General features: G+C 37.2%; 1 protein-coding gene across 4 annotated transcripts in view; it reads right to left on the reverse strand.

Moving 5' to 3' along the window:
* Positions 1-14,422, reverse strand: part of ptpru (protein tyrosine phosphatase, receptor type U) — a 267,582-nt gene that overhangs the window by 53,778 nt on the left and 199,382 nt on the right. For 2 of the 4 annotated variants that reach the window (XM_015385718.1, XM_015385717.1), the window contains exons 13-17: positions 10,807-10,843; positions 4,730-4,868; positions 3,834-3,857; positions 1,436-1,584; positions 983-1,170 (exon numbers count right to left, since the gene is read on the reverse strand). In XM_015385718.1, coding sequence (XP_015241204.1) covers positions 983-1,170; positions 1,436-1,584; positions 3,834-3,857; positions 4,730-4,868; positions 10,807-10,843 — 537 coding nt within the window. The remainder of the gene's footprint in view (positions 1-982; positions 1,171-1,435; positions 1,585-3,833; positions 3,858-4,729; positions 4,869-10,806; positions 10,844-14,422) is intronic. The other 2 variants (XM_015385720.1, XM_015385719.1) reach the window with 1 other exon arrangement.

The raw sequence follows: 14,422 nt of genomic DNA on the forward strand, positions 1-14,422 counted from the left end.
CAATCAATCAATCAATCAATCAATCAATCAATCAATCAATCAATCAATCTACAATTATACCTAATAATTTTTTTTGTGTTCATCTGATTTACATTATGTTACATCCCTTACTTGTGTTTTTGTTTTTTTAGCTCCTTCAGCTCATTACCTTGATCCTTCTCAGCTATTTCCATATCGCACTTCACAACTGTTTATCTTGCCTTTATCTTTCCAGTATTTAAGCAGCTGAATTTTCATGTATCTAAACTGAAACATTCATTTTTGTCTTTCCTGTTTCCAACTCTGGTTTGTTTTCTCTGTCAAGTTCTTTGTAAGTTTGTTCTTATTTCCTCATTAAAGAATTAAAAAAACTGCCTTAACTACATTCTACCTTTGAACCCTCTAATATGACAACACTAGACGTGTTCTTCGTCTGGAATGGAGAACAGATGTAGAGATCTACTTGTATCAAGGTCTAACATCTTTACATGTTTTGGATTTTCAACCTGCTATTCCCTGGCTGTGTTTGTTTTATGTTTGGTTTTATTTTACAGCACACGAGTCAGCCTTTTTTTTTGCTTGTTTGTTAGTTTTCTGAAGGGCTTTACAAAGTCCTATGGAATGGTATCAGCCTCTCTCGTTCCTTCATTTTATAAAATCTGTTGTATTGGTTGCTTAATATAGAAAATGATCTAGTGAGATTTCATAAGAAAAAAGCTATTCTAGTTAATCTAATTCTAAAACAGTATTCCATATTTTCTATTATACTCATAGGTAATACACTTGCTAGTCTTTTTAGCCAAACACACTGGAGGGAGTCTGACAGTCACTAGACTATACTGTATCATAAGCACATTTGGAATGCAGGCCAGAGACTTAAGGAATTAACCTCTAACCTTCCTGTGAGTGGGAGACTTGCTATACCTCCTGAGCCCCAGACAAAGAGCTGTCTAAGTTGTTTTATAATGTCAGTGGGAACAGACTGTAACAGTGCCCTTTTCACCTCATATTCCTGTTTAAAGCCATAGCCCTCGGCGGTCTTCATCTGGTTGATGTGCTGGAGAAGGTCGGCCACTCGGACTGCGGGGTGGAGCTGTCCTGTGTGGTAGGGGGAGCCTTTACGCCCGCACTGGTGCCTCGGGGAGCCCCCTAGCAGGCTGCTGGCCTCGTTCACTGAACTACGAGCATCACCTGAGCAAGGAAAGGCACATTGGCAGTTTTAATAAGAAACTGGAGCTGTATTATACAACGTAGTTAGGCTCCTATAAAATACACCTGTAGCAACTAAATACAACACATTTGAAATGACTCAGTTGTTTTCTATATCTTACATAATTTAGGAACAATTACGGCAGGTAGAACATGCTCATAGAGCTCCTCTTTTAAGAACTGATCATGTGCAATCTAAAGAATCATTTCATTTAACCCAGCGTGAGCCTAAGTATGAGTCTCTTACTTCGTGTTCCACACGTATGTGAATCCATGAAGGAAAGAGCCAATCTTTCATCCTCCTGCAGGGTGCTCTGGTCTGTGAAACTGTGCTCCAAGGAGCCCATATGGCTCTTTTCCTGCCGGTAGGTAATAGGAGTCTTGTTTACTGGTTTCCTGGTAGGGTAGACGGTGGAGGGAGAGTTATGATACAGAACACACAGGATTTTAATAACATAAAAAAACTTGTAACTTGTTTTCTAAGAAACATTTTTTGGGTTAGCATAAACGGTGATAAATTACAGCTACACTAAGGCCTTGGAAAAGATTTGTTCACATTTAAATGACAAACTTTAAAGCATCCGTCTTGATTTAGCAGAGCTTAAATTTGGTTTGGAAGGAAAATGATGTATTGTTTGTATTTGTGTTATGCGCTCCTCAATCATTTCTTTGTAAAACAACCTTTAACTGAAGTTAAATCATAAGTCTTTGGGTGTATGTCTCTACAAGAACATATATTCATACATACATGCATATATACATACATACATACATATGTACATACATACATATATACATGCCCATCTATTCATCTATGGTCCTCTTTGCTCAAACATAATGAGGCAAAAAGTAGAGCATCTCCAAACAGAAGTCTCCTGTTGTTGTCACCGATCCTCAGCTATATTTGCACTTATGTTAAGCAGGGATGTCAGAAACCATTCCTGAAAGGCCGATGTCCTGCATCTTGTTAGACGCATGTCTGCTTTAACCCACCTGAATTAAATAATAGGGTTCTTTGCAGGACTCTGGAGTACTTGACTTCAACTGAGGAGGTAATTAAGCCATTTGATTCAGGTGTGTTGGACCACAGAGAAATCTAAACGTTGCAGGATGAAGGCCCTCGAGGACTTTAGTTTGACATCCCCGACCTAAACCATTTCATTGTTGCTTCATTGTATGCCAGTGGCGGCTGCTGCTCTCTGAAACAGGGGAGGCTCAGTGGTGTTAATTAAATCTGAATGTGACAAATTGCATTAAAAAAGTTGAAACACATAAAACACAATACTACAACGGTTGAAAACCGCAGTTATAAAAAGCTGGGAAATAATAAACTCTAGAAACCACAGCAAGAGTTCAGTGCAAGACGACTATTTCGACTGAATGATCCATTTTCCTCCCACCTCTGAGCATCATGAGGAGAACCATCCCCTATGTCTGGGCACTGTCAGTCATACAGTGTGTTCGGCCAATCAGCATCTAGCAACCAGTTTCAAAACCCGCCCCTGCTCTATAGACCCCTAAATAGGTTTAAGCTGACAGGAAGTGATGGATTTTTGTATGTTTTTCAATCAGGGCTCTACTTTCTTGCTTTTTTCACACGTCAGTACAGGGAAGCTTAAACTTAGACGTAGAGGCTAACGGGCAGTGTCTTGCTGCTCCAAAGCACACGGGAGATTGCGTCGGAGAGTAGGCTCAACAGTTGATTAATGCAGAACATACCCATAAAATTGATCGCATTTTAGCGCATATTTAATTCATTTTAAGGAAAAAATTACTAAGTTTAACAATGCATATTTGACAAATTATCTTATAAAATATACAGGAGAAGTTTCGCCCCCTAGTGTTTAATGAGAAACCACCACTGCTATATGCTCAAGCTCCTTCTCCTGCTACAGGTCCTTTATCAGCATCCAACATGTTTCTTTCTTGTATATCCTGTCTTTTATCTCCATCTATCTTCAAATTAACCAGCTTCCTTCATCTGATTATGGGAATTATTCCCTCAGCATAATGCTTCCAACCCTATGTATTACAACATGGTGGTAATGTTTAGGTTTATACCTGGTATAGGTTTTTTGGCCGACACTAGATTTCACATGTAAGACAAAGAGTTCATTTTTAGTCTCATTTAAGAAGACCATCTTAACCCACATGGCCGTGTCCCCTATATACCCTGTGTTTTTTCAATCTCCTTTATAAAGACCAGCTTTATGTAGATTTTTTTTCCCACCTCTGCTGTGGATCTCTGCAGAATTACATTTGACCTCTTGAATGGCAAACATTATAGAACAACTGTATATAAAATAAGCTTAGCTTACACATAGGATATCCCTGTTTATTTTATTTAGGTGAAAGATAAAACCTGTACTAAGATAAATGTATGGGAATCAGAGTAGCTATTTAACTTCTCATTTATGACAAGCTTTGAAAAGGGTCCACTTAACTTCCCCACCCCTAAAAAATGTATGCATTGCAATTCGTGTTATAATGTGGTAAAATGGAATAAAAATGTTGAGAGGTATTCAAGGCACCGTATTTAACATATAGAAATACTGTGTTGAATTTATCCCTTCAACTGATGAATGATAAGCAGGAGCTTAAGCATGTAAATGATGAATCCCCAGATGAGAGGTGGAGACACTTACGGATAATAAGAGTAGTGGTCCCTTCTGGCAAGAGCGCAGCAAAGGGAGGAAGGTGGGGGGGAATCAAGAAAAAGAAGATATGTAAGATGAAAGCAATGCCAGCTGAGAAGAGAATGCATTGATTACAGTGAAAATAAAGAGTCCAGCTGTGCAGGCAGCCTTATGACATATGTGAGTGGATCAACCAGCTGCTGGCAGATCAAACACACAGCGGTAGACAAACTTTCAATCGACTCATTTTCTGGCCGTTACACCTCGAGGACTGAGCTGTGTGGCTTCCTGTCACAGCCAATCTGGCAATCAATCTCCATGACAAAAAGCTATAGAGGCTCAGGGCCCAGTGTGCAGAATAGTGACTTCAACTATCGGCCATTTTAGTATGTTCAATTGTTTAGGTGGAACACTGACTCCTCATTTGGAAAGCTATACTCTAACTGTTGGATACTTTGACTTGGAAAAGACCCATGGTGAAGGTATCTAAGTGGAAGAGCTAAAGGTGCAAATAATTCACTTGAGGGATCATTGGCTAATAATCTCTGAAGGGACACCTTTCCTCTCCCAATTGCCATTTCATTTAAGGGTCAGGCCTCTGCTCAGTGTGTGTAATTAGGCGATTTAATTGAATTGCATCCACCTTTAATTAAATACTTCACACTCAGATAGGCTCTGCACAAGAGCACTGTTTGCTTCCTCTGGGATAGGAAAACAACACAGCGCTGCTTGTTGGACCTGCCTATTCCCTGGAAAGCATGACCTTCATCAAAGTTCATCAGGCGCATAAAAGGTGGTCACTGAGCTGTTCAGAAATGAAATGCAAAGATGTGGCAGATATGGCATGATTGTGCAAAATGAGGCATGTTTTTAATGCACAGAACAATTAGGTAGGAGTCATTTACCCTTTCTTAATGACGATGATGACGGCACCAAGCAGGAGGATCAAGACCACCAGACCTCCAGCGCAGATGCCCAGGATCAGTCCCATCTCCTCAGTGTGCTGAGACACCTCCATGGCTTTACGGTGATCCTTGCAGGCGGCTAGAAACAAAAAATGGAATATAATGGAAAATGGAAAATTTCAGCCTTTGCACAAGAGTACAAAATATATTATTTTTGGGCACTCCCTCCAAAAGAGTGAATGAAAAAGCTGATTTTAGAAATGCCCCCATTTTCTTTTATTGAGATACAGATAATAGGCATGTATAGGACTGATGTTTGTTCAAATGATTTTTATTAAAATGTTTAAAAAAAAAAAACTGTTCAGAACATGGAGGAAAAGTAACAAACTAGACCTCTCTTTTTATGTTTTAGAGTGGTCTGATCTTGAATCATCAAGGGTTACTAGTTTGACAGAAGGATAAAATAATTGATGTAGCTCCTGCACTATGCATCAAACACTGTCTACTAGCGAAACTGTACCTACAAAAATAAGAACAATATGGCTAAACTCCTATTCACAATATCAAACATCCAGATTGTCAGACTGCATTAAACCCACCAATTACCAAGCAACCTCTGTGTTTGAAAGTGGACACGCATGCACACTAAGGGAACTCTAGCTGTTACCTCAAGCAGTTTTCCCTAACTGTTTTATGTTATTGAAAGTGATTAAAATAAGATCACGTGAGTAAAATTGGGACCCCTTGCAATTTGCAGTAAGTCAATTAAAACAGGGAGACATGTTTTGAAAGCGATCCAGGGGCTCCGCGAGGTCGGGAGAATGAAGGAGGGAAGAAAAGAGCAGTGAGGCTCAGAAGCACAACATAGTGGTTAAGCTCCGAATTTAGGGTGAATAAAAAAAAAGGATTCTATTAACAGTTGCAGGTAGCCACTCTTCCCTCTTTGCATGTGTGGAAAACAACCTGTTCCCACAACATTGTAATGTAACTCTGTAACATATTCTCTTAACCAGAAAGATTCACTATTGTCCCAGGACTCATCCCTAAACCTAAATGTTGATTTACATACTTTCTGCACCCAACGTTCCAAAAACGCATTAGGGATACTCTGTACAGCTTTTCTAGCTAATATTCTTGCCAATTCTAAGGGGAGTGAAGGAAACAGACTGCAAGTTTAGATGTAAGGAAGATAGAGGTATTCATTTTTAAACAGCACCATACATGGTTGTTATATATTTTTATTATATGCTCATCTGAACAGTGTCTCGGCTGTTCCAGATCTTTTAGCCATTCAATGTTTTAGTGTTTTAATGTTTTATCATTGAAGCAGGACCTTGATAAAATGGTCTTTATCAATGGTTTCCTAGAAGAGTTTTTTTCTAAACAGAAAAATAAAAAATAAATGTTGTAGGTATGAAATGCTGCACTTTTTCTATGTGTTACTATATTTCAAGTTTTTGAGTCACAATTATTTCTGACAACTTTGTTCGCCTGAAGGTCAATTAATTAACAAATCATACAAACCTAAATGTATTTAATTTTTTGATCTAAGTCGGGATAAAACACATATTTTTCTCAAAAAATCTTACTTAATACAACATAATAAAGGTTCCTTTTACATGATTTACCAGCAGTGGTGTGTTCCCTGTCTGCAGCTTTAGTAGCGGCCTTAAACTTGTCTGCTTTGTTGGCTCTGGTATCTCAGATCTTCAATGTAGATGAGATGGTTAAGATTAGGGCCCTCTGCACCTCATTCCTAAGACGTGTCTTTGCTTTAGCAAAAACTTCATCAAATTATGCATTACCTCTTCAAACGTTGAGGGTTGCAGAAATATTTTAATCACCCGTCTGTTTAAGTCAAGTGTATTGCAGTAGGTGAACACCTAAAACATCCTTTACAGTGGGCCCTGAGGACTAGGGTTGAAGACGTCTAGTGCAGACCATAGGTCTTCCATTCTGGTCCACAGGACCTACTGTCCTACCTGTTTTAGTTGTTCCTCTTCCTCCACATGCTATCTAAATTACAAACACCTACATTTGAATATCAAAGTAGAAATATATATATATATATATATATATATATATATATATATATATATTTATTTTATTTTTTTTTATTTATTTTTTTTTATTTATTTATTTTTTTTCCTTCTCAAGTTCAACATTATAGCAATATTGCCTCCAAAACCATACATTGCCACTTTATGGTGTTGTTTTGCCCCATCAAAAAATCTATTTGTGAAAGAAATAAAGGCATCAATTTAATCAATATTACTAATTCCTCCGGTGATTGTGCCTGCAACACCTCCATTCAGCTCTGATGATGCTTCAGATGGAAGCATTTTTTGCTCTTAAAATTAGCTAGTGGGTGACTGGACTAACATTGCCCTTTGCTTTGCAAATGATCACTGATTGTGCACAGTGCACCTCAAACACAGATACTCTGAGCCTTTCCACCTTCCCTCCCACCTCTGGCACTTTCATTTCTAAATGCAAATATTGCATTTTTGGTATTATTTCTGATTAAAAACAGGATTAAAACGAGCAATATGAAAGCTGTAGCAACAGTTCTATATAAATATGTATACAATGCATATGAAGCACTAGCTGCAGCCGTAGTTGTAAAACTCCCTCAGACATTTGAATAAGCTTTGCTTCATTATTCATATGAGGCTGTGGTGACCACATAACATAGTGGAACCCATATCTTTTGAACAATTATCTTTCCTGGTTTACCCTTCATATGAAATGTGTCACTGACTGTGGGCTGTACAACTGTCACTCTGCAGTCTGCCTAAAGATTGAGTAGGGCCTCCAATTGCAATAATACTACATTTCTATGTACAAAATGTATATAGATGTGTTATAATACTTACAATGATACTTTGAGGTTAATTTTAAATAGAAAATGAATGAAATATCCTGTTCTCAGTCAGAACAATCTACCCAGGCCCGCGGCATAATCTCAAGGTGCCCTGGTGTCCGTTATCCAGCGAAAAGGTCATTACCATAATAGCAGGTTATTCATTTCTCCACCGTAAAGCTTCATACTTATGTAAATGGTGCTGAGCAGCGGGGCTGTCTTTGTCTTGTTAGTGGTGCCCACTGATCTACTTTTTTTTTTTAAATCCTACCCACTGCCAGCCTGTCCTCCAGGCTTTGACAGCCCTGAAACCAACCCCTCTGATCCCAATGGAACAGCTCAAACTATCTGGAGAGCAGGAGAAAGTCAGAGCACGCCTGGGGACAGAGCGCTATCTCACAGTCTGCTAAGAGGGGGAAAAAATCAGATCTAGGGCAGGGACAATAAAAATACAGCCGTGTTTTAGCCAAACTATCAGCAGCCATGGGCACTGCTTTTGAACCCCCATCACAAACAAAGACAAGAGTGGTAAAATATAATTTTAGTCCTTGTCAGGGTTATTAATAAATAATCAGCATCTGGAAAAATGCAGTGCAGAATATAAGTCACTGGTCTCATTTTACAATGGCTGAGGTCCATTAATAGAAAGCATTTCACAGGTGTTTTATGTATCTGATAAGTAAAACAGCAAATCATTCAGCCTCTAAGAAGCTGATCACTATAAAATATTCCTCGTAATAAATGTATATCCAGCATTGTCTTTTCATTTAAAATTAGTTAAAACTTAAAGCTGTTAAACATGTAGATGAGGAGCTGAGGAAATTCCATTTCCGTTTCATAATGTTTTGGACAGAGAAGACTGTTTTGTCATATTTAGCTTCAAAAATTTCTATTAAGCCAAACATGAGCATGAAATAGATTTTCACATGAATCCAAGCACCTGCCTGCTGCCCTGTGGTGGAAATTGGCACTTAGGGGAGAAATGGAAGTCTATTGTTGTGTTGTGCCTGCCAGAGGATCCTTAATTAAACTGTCACCTGGAAGTTGAAATGTAATCTCCAGCTCTGTTATCCAAGCCAGAATCATTTGCCTCCACTTTACCTGTGATGGGCTGCTTGATAATAATGGCTCAGGACCTGATGATGCAGAGGTTATGTTAATGGCCAAGGAATCATTGAGAGCAACTACACGGGAAAAGAAACAACTCCAGCAACACAGAGAAGCCAGCAGTTTGCATGAGATTTCCAGCTAACATCATCTTCAAAGAATGTATAACGTAATCCTAAACGTGCTAAATTTGCAGCTTAGTCAAACACAGTTTCCTATGTTTATAAAGGAGAGACTATCGAAATTTGTTGGGAGTTTAATAGCTTTAAGTTCCTATAAACAAATTGTCTCATAATTCTACTTGGAAACTAAGTGGCAGGAGTTCTATTACAAACATTTTTTTAAATGTTGTTTTGTAAATGACTAGTTTTTCAACTGAGTAATTTGATGTAGCGTTTGAAACTTTTCAGTATATTGCATTCGGTAACGCAAGAAAAATACCTCAAAGGCAAAATATTTCAGTTGTAATGTTGAACTTTGATGCATAAAAATGTGGTTGATTAAAAACTTTACAATTCACAAAAAGAAAAAAATATAAAGTTTTCTTTTTAAATAAAGAAAACCACAGAACCAAAATAGAAATAACCCTTTGATCTGACTGAATATGTTTTCATGTACTTTGTAATTGAATGCGTTTGTTTAAGGATGAATTTTCCTGATTGAAACTGAATTTTATGGTGGGAAAATAAATTAACTTGCTTTAACAATGATTCAATATCTATTTTTTTTTTATCTTTCATTCCTATTATTTATTTTTTTGTGTGTGTGTCAGATAACCAGGTTTTTGAGCCACAAAGTAATTAAAGATTCACGGATTGACATTTTAGATCAGGTTAAATTTACTTTAAGTTGCAGCAGAGAAGCAGACATGAACTTGGTAGACGTCATTAAAACCAGTAAACTATCATGTCAGAGAGGTGTCAAGAAAAAAACATTAACTTAAGCTAAGTGTAGCCGCTTCCTGTAGGTATTGAAAATGCAAGAGTAGCATAGCATCATGGATTTGATTAGAAAATATTTTAAGTCATCAGAGATTTGAGACGTGACTTCGCCCTCAGTTGACTTGGAGAAAGGGACTCGTGGATATCCTTGGTAAAAACTGTGGCTTTTTGGTCTACACGCAGCCCCAGGAAATGGGTTAAATCCTAAGAGTGCATTACTCATACAGTATTGCTTTTAAGTTACTTTCTCTTCCATTTCCTCTCTTTTTGTGACATTGTTAATATCTTACTGCACTATTGCATTCCGTTCTTTAGCAGCATTTCGTGTCAAAAGGCACGAGGCCAGCGCAGTGTTCAGCTCCTTGCCGTAAGAAAGCATAATTAATCAATGCCCAACTGGGTAGTGGGAGGCAGATGGAGTGAGAGCTGAGCTTTGCCTTTTGGCTTTATGCTTGAGGAGAGCCTCATCTCTCGTTATGCAGCCTTCTCAAAAAAAAAAGAAAAAAGGAAAAGAGGCAACCCTCTAAATCAATTGACTTACAAGGCTCCGCTTACTGTTGCAGCAACGATAACTATAAATACATGACTTTTATTCGCCATGATATGACAGCGTACTGTGGCAAAGATTCTCCTGCCATCAGGACTTAGAGTCAATGTCTCTGCCCTTTTCATGTCTTTTGAATTGGAACGCTGAGGAGCAGAGGAATAGAAGCGCGGAGGGGGCAGCACTTTCTTATACTGAGAGGCCAAGGTAGCTCCATCTGGAGGTTTTGATCTGGAGAACCTTTTTGGACGCAACCGAGGTCGGAGCTCTCAGATGTAGCTATCTAGTGGGCTGCTGATGAGAACAAAGAGACTAGTTTGATGTGGTGTATTCTAGTGTCTGCCCCCAAACAAGTAGGATGAAAGCCTGACCTCTAATCCCTCCCTGCCTGTTGCCCTTTTCTCTGGGGCCCACTGTTGAACAACAAGAAACCATCAGAGAACATTTGGCGAGATCTAAACCTTTGTACTTAAGAAAAGGGTAAACAAAAGTGCACCAAACACACACACACTTAAAACACAATACATCCTTATGGTTATTTCCTAGCTTTTTAAACAGAAAAACCCTCACAAAACGTTTAATGAGACTGTTGGCTGAATGATAAAGTAAAGCTCTGAATTACCTTTGCGAGCGATGCGGATGCAGTTTATTCTGGATTCCTGAAATATAAAGAAAGTAGCAATCAGAGGTGAGGTACAACTTAGCATTTCACAAGAAAAACTGATGATGAAAGAAAATATATGAACCATCCTGAAAGCCTGACATGAATGTCTGATATGAAATTAAACTAAACCTATAGATCTGAATATATATGTTTTAACCCAAAGGTCAGCATATTAAAGATTAGATTTGAAATAAAATAAAAAAAAATTAAAATTTGAATGACATTTTAGGCCAATATGATGAAAGAAAAGGTTAAAAGTAGAAGGAGAAATTATGGAACAATATTAGAAAAAAATATATAAAACATGAGAGTTTCAGTGAAGTGTTTAAAGAAGATTAGAGGTTTTTTTTGAAGGAGAAAAGATGGGAGCTGAAAGAAAGAGCATAATTAAAAGGAGGGTTTCAGACCAGTGCCCCACTAAGAAAATGAATTAATTTTCTTCAGATTCCAGCTGATGACATCTCAGCATTATGAAAAAGACCTTTGTCAAATATCTCTAATGAGATCCAAGACTGTAATCTAATTCCATCCTGCACCTCCCCACACCCCCCACATAGAGGAGATTTATTATCAAATTAAAATTTACAGATGCCAATTTAGGCACTATGAGGCAATTATGCTAATTCTTTTCCAATTCGGAAATGAGGGAAAAAGGCCTTTTTTTAAACTGCGGTAAAATTGCATTTTCAAAATGCAATTCTACATTGAGCTGAGGGATACGTCAAACATTTTGTCATTTGGTGGTTTCATCTTCCAATTCCCAGCCACATGCTGTGACAGGCAGAAGTTTTTAAATACACTCACCGTGGCTGTGAGTCTCATTTTGATTATTCTGGGATATTCCTTTTCTGGTTCAGAACAGGATTTAAACATAAAATCCATTTCATTTAATCAATTCTCTCACAACCACAAAGCTATACAATTAAACTACATTTGACATCAATTTTCATATTTCCATGTTCTATCTATTATATAACAAACTGTCCACTTGGACGAGGAAAATCATTTTCAGGTCGAATCATGCTTGTGGGCACATTACGGGATGGTTGTGGAGGAATTATCATGATGAGCTTTTCCTCTATAATATATTTATTTTGTTTTTTGTTTAGAACTTACACATTTATTTTTACAGAGCAATTATACAGCCATACATCAGTGGTAAATAACACAAATGTTGACAATATGAAGTTATCCATAAAATAACCATCTTAGCATGATATCCTACAACCTCAGCATTACATTTGTAGACTCATCACCACACATCCCTACAATAAGGGTACACTTTTAGGGGAACAGCATGCACTACATGCCAAAAGACCAAGGTGGGCTTATTTACATGAACATAGCTTTAGCTTGCCCCCAGCGCAGGCTAAAAGTGCTTTTCTGAAGTCTTTATGAGTAGGTAACTTTTCCATTTTATACAATTTCCATAATTTCCTATAGTCTCTTTGCTGCTGCAACACCAGAATTTTCCCATTGTGGGAGAAAAAAGGGATTTTCTATTCTATTCTATTCTATTCTATTCTATTCTATTCTATTCTATTCTATTCTATTCTATTTTATTCTACTTAATTTTTTTTGAACCCATAAGTCGTAGGAAGGTGGTTCCACCTGATTGTAATTCATATCAGGGCTGCTGTAAAAAGGACATTTAACAGATATGCTTTAGCGCATTGCTGCAAACCATCTGGCATAAAACCAAGTAATGCAACAGTTACATCCTTGTAAAACATAACTTAATAGAATAGAATAGAATAGAAAATCCTTTATTGTCCCACAATGGGGATATTCTGTGTTTACAACAGAAAAAGGATTGTAGAAAAAAAATATAGAAAAGTGTATAAGAATAACATAATACTAAAGAGTTAAAAAAATAAACAAATGAGATATTGTACTGTAAAGTGTTTTAACGATATAAATACTGTGCACCTGGAGAATAAATAACCAATATACAGCTATAGGCATTTTTACAGTAATGGATATTTGACAAATAGCAGCAACATAAGAAATATAACCCAAATCTTCAAGGAAGATATGGTTTATAGCCCTGTACACCTCATCCCAACAGTTCTGAAGTTTGGGGCATGACCAAAAAATTTATGTATGATTGGGGACTGCTGAGCCTAAGTCTCTCCAAGCACAATCTTGGTACTTTAGGATACATCTTTGCAACTACATCTGGGGTCCTGAAATATCTGCTAATAATTTTCCATTTAAAATCCCACCACGTATTTGAGTTTGTAACTCGATTTGCTTCAGTCCAGACTGCCTCCCATGTTTCGTCAGAACCACTGGGGTTTTTAACAGGGCAATTATCCCAAACACACACATCAGATTAGAACACACAGATTTTAAATGACATGAAACAGGCTTAAATTAGGCTTTCGCAAAAGTCTGTTTAAAATAAATGTTTGTCAGCACAAGGAAACCAACTAACTTTAATGAACACTAAGATTTCAGCTATTAACTGTTGAATATTTAGCCAGAACTATGCAAACTGGGTGTTGTGTTGAGTTTAAAATAAATTGCTTATTATCTTGGAAAAAAAAAACAGCACTAATGAATCATTAAAGCCCAAAATGATCTTCTGTCATAATGAGTGTGTTCAAATGTTGCACCACATCTGTATGTTTTCTAAGCAGCTTTGAATAAAACTAATTTTAAGTTTCACAAAATATTTGACCTTTATAAAAAGGTATTTGAATTACTAACATATTACTTTATGTTCCACTGGAAAATAGTTCATTTTGTTTGATATGATCAAATTAACTTTTTTGATCAAATTAACTTTTTTATTTTCCACTTTAACTGACAGTTGTATCTGTATATGACTGAATCCAGTCCTGATTTTAGGACTACTGATTACATCTATAACATATCTGAATTATAACTAACTTTAAAGCTGTACTTTAAAATGCTAGAAAAAATGAAACAAAACAAATTAAATGCAAAATGTATCAAAAATGATCTACAGGAACTCAGCTGATATAAATGTAAGACTATTGTTTTTTAATTCGTTCTGATTGACATTGTGAAATTTACCAGTGTAAAGTTTAAAGACCCCGTTAGTACTGTACAGATGAGGACCCTCAAAAGCTCCCCGTATTCAGCTGTGGTTTGTCATTCCTGCTTCAGTTGAAGCTCCATTTTCCCTTTAAGAGAAATCCCCACAAATCCTGATGGAGCCTCCAATGTGGTAAAACACTGAGACAGGTATGACTGCAGGCTGGAGACTTCCTTTGTCACAGCCTTTGCCTCCTGGAGCTGTTTGGGTGATTTGAAGCCACAGCCATTGCTTTTAACTTTTAAAACAAAACTTCACATCACATTTTATCAGCATTTGTCCTTTTTGGGGTGATAAAATGTCTGGTATTACGCCATATTTTGTAATTCTTCATATATTGTGACTTAAGGTGCTGGTGGGTTTTCTCCTTACCAATCTGCTACTTACATTTACTAACTTCGAAAGACGCATACCTAAAGCAAATTTTAAAGGTAACGTTTGAAAAAAATACTAGCTAAATGGTAAAGATCCAATCAAAACCACACACTTCATCAAGAAAAAACAAGTTAA

The sequence above is a fragment of the Cyprinodon variegatus genome, unplaced genomic scaffold (genome assembly GCF_000732505.1).
Source record: "Cyprinodon variegatus isolate N-32 unplaced genomic scaffold, C_variegatus-1.0 Scaffold346, whole genome shotgun sequence".
Lineage (NCBI taxonomy): Eukaryota > Metazoa > Chordata > Actinopteri > Cyprinodontiformes > Cyprinodontidae > Cyprinodon > Cyprinodon variegatus.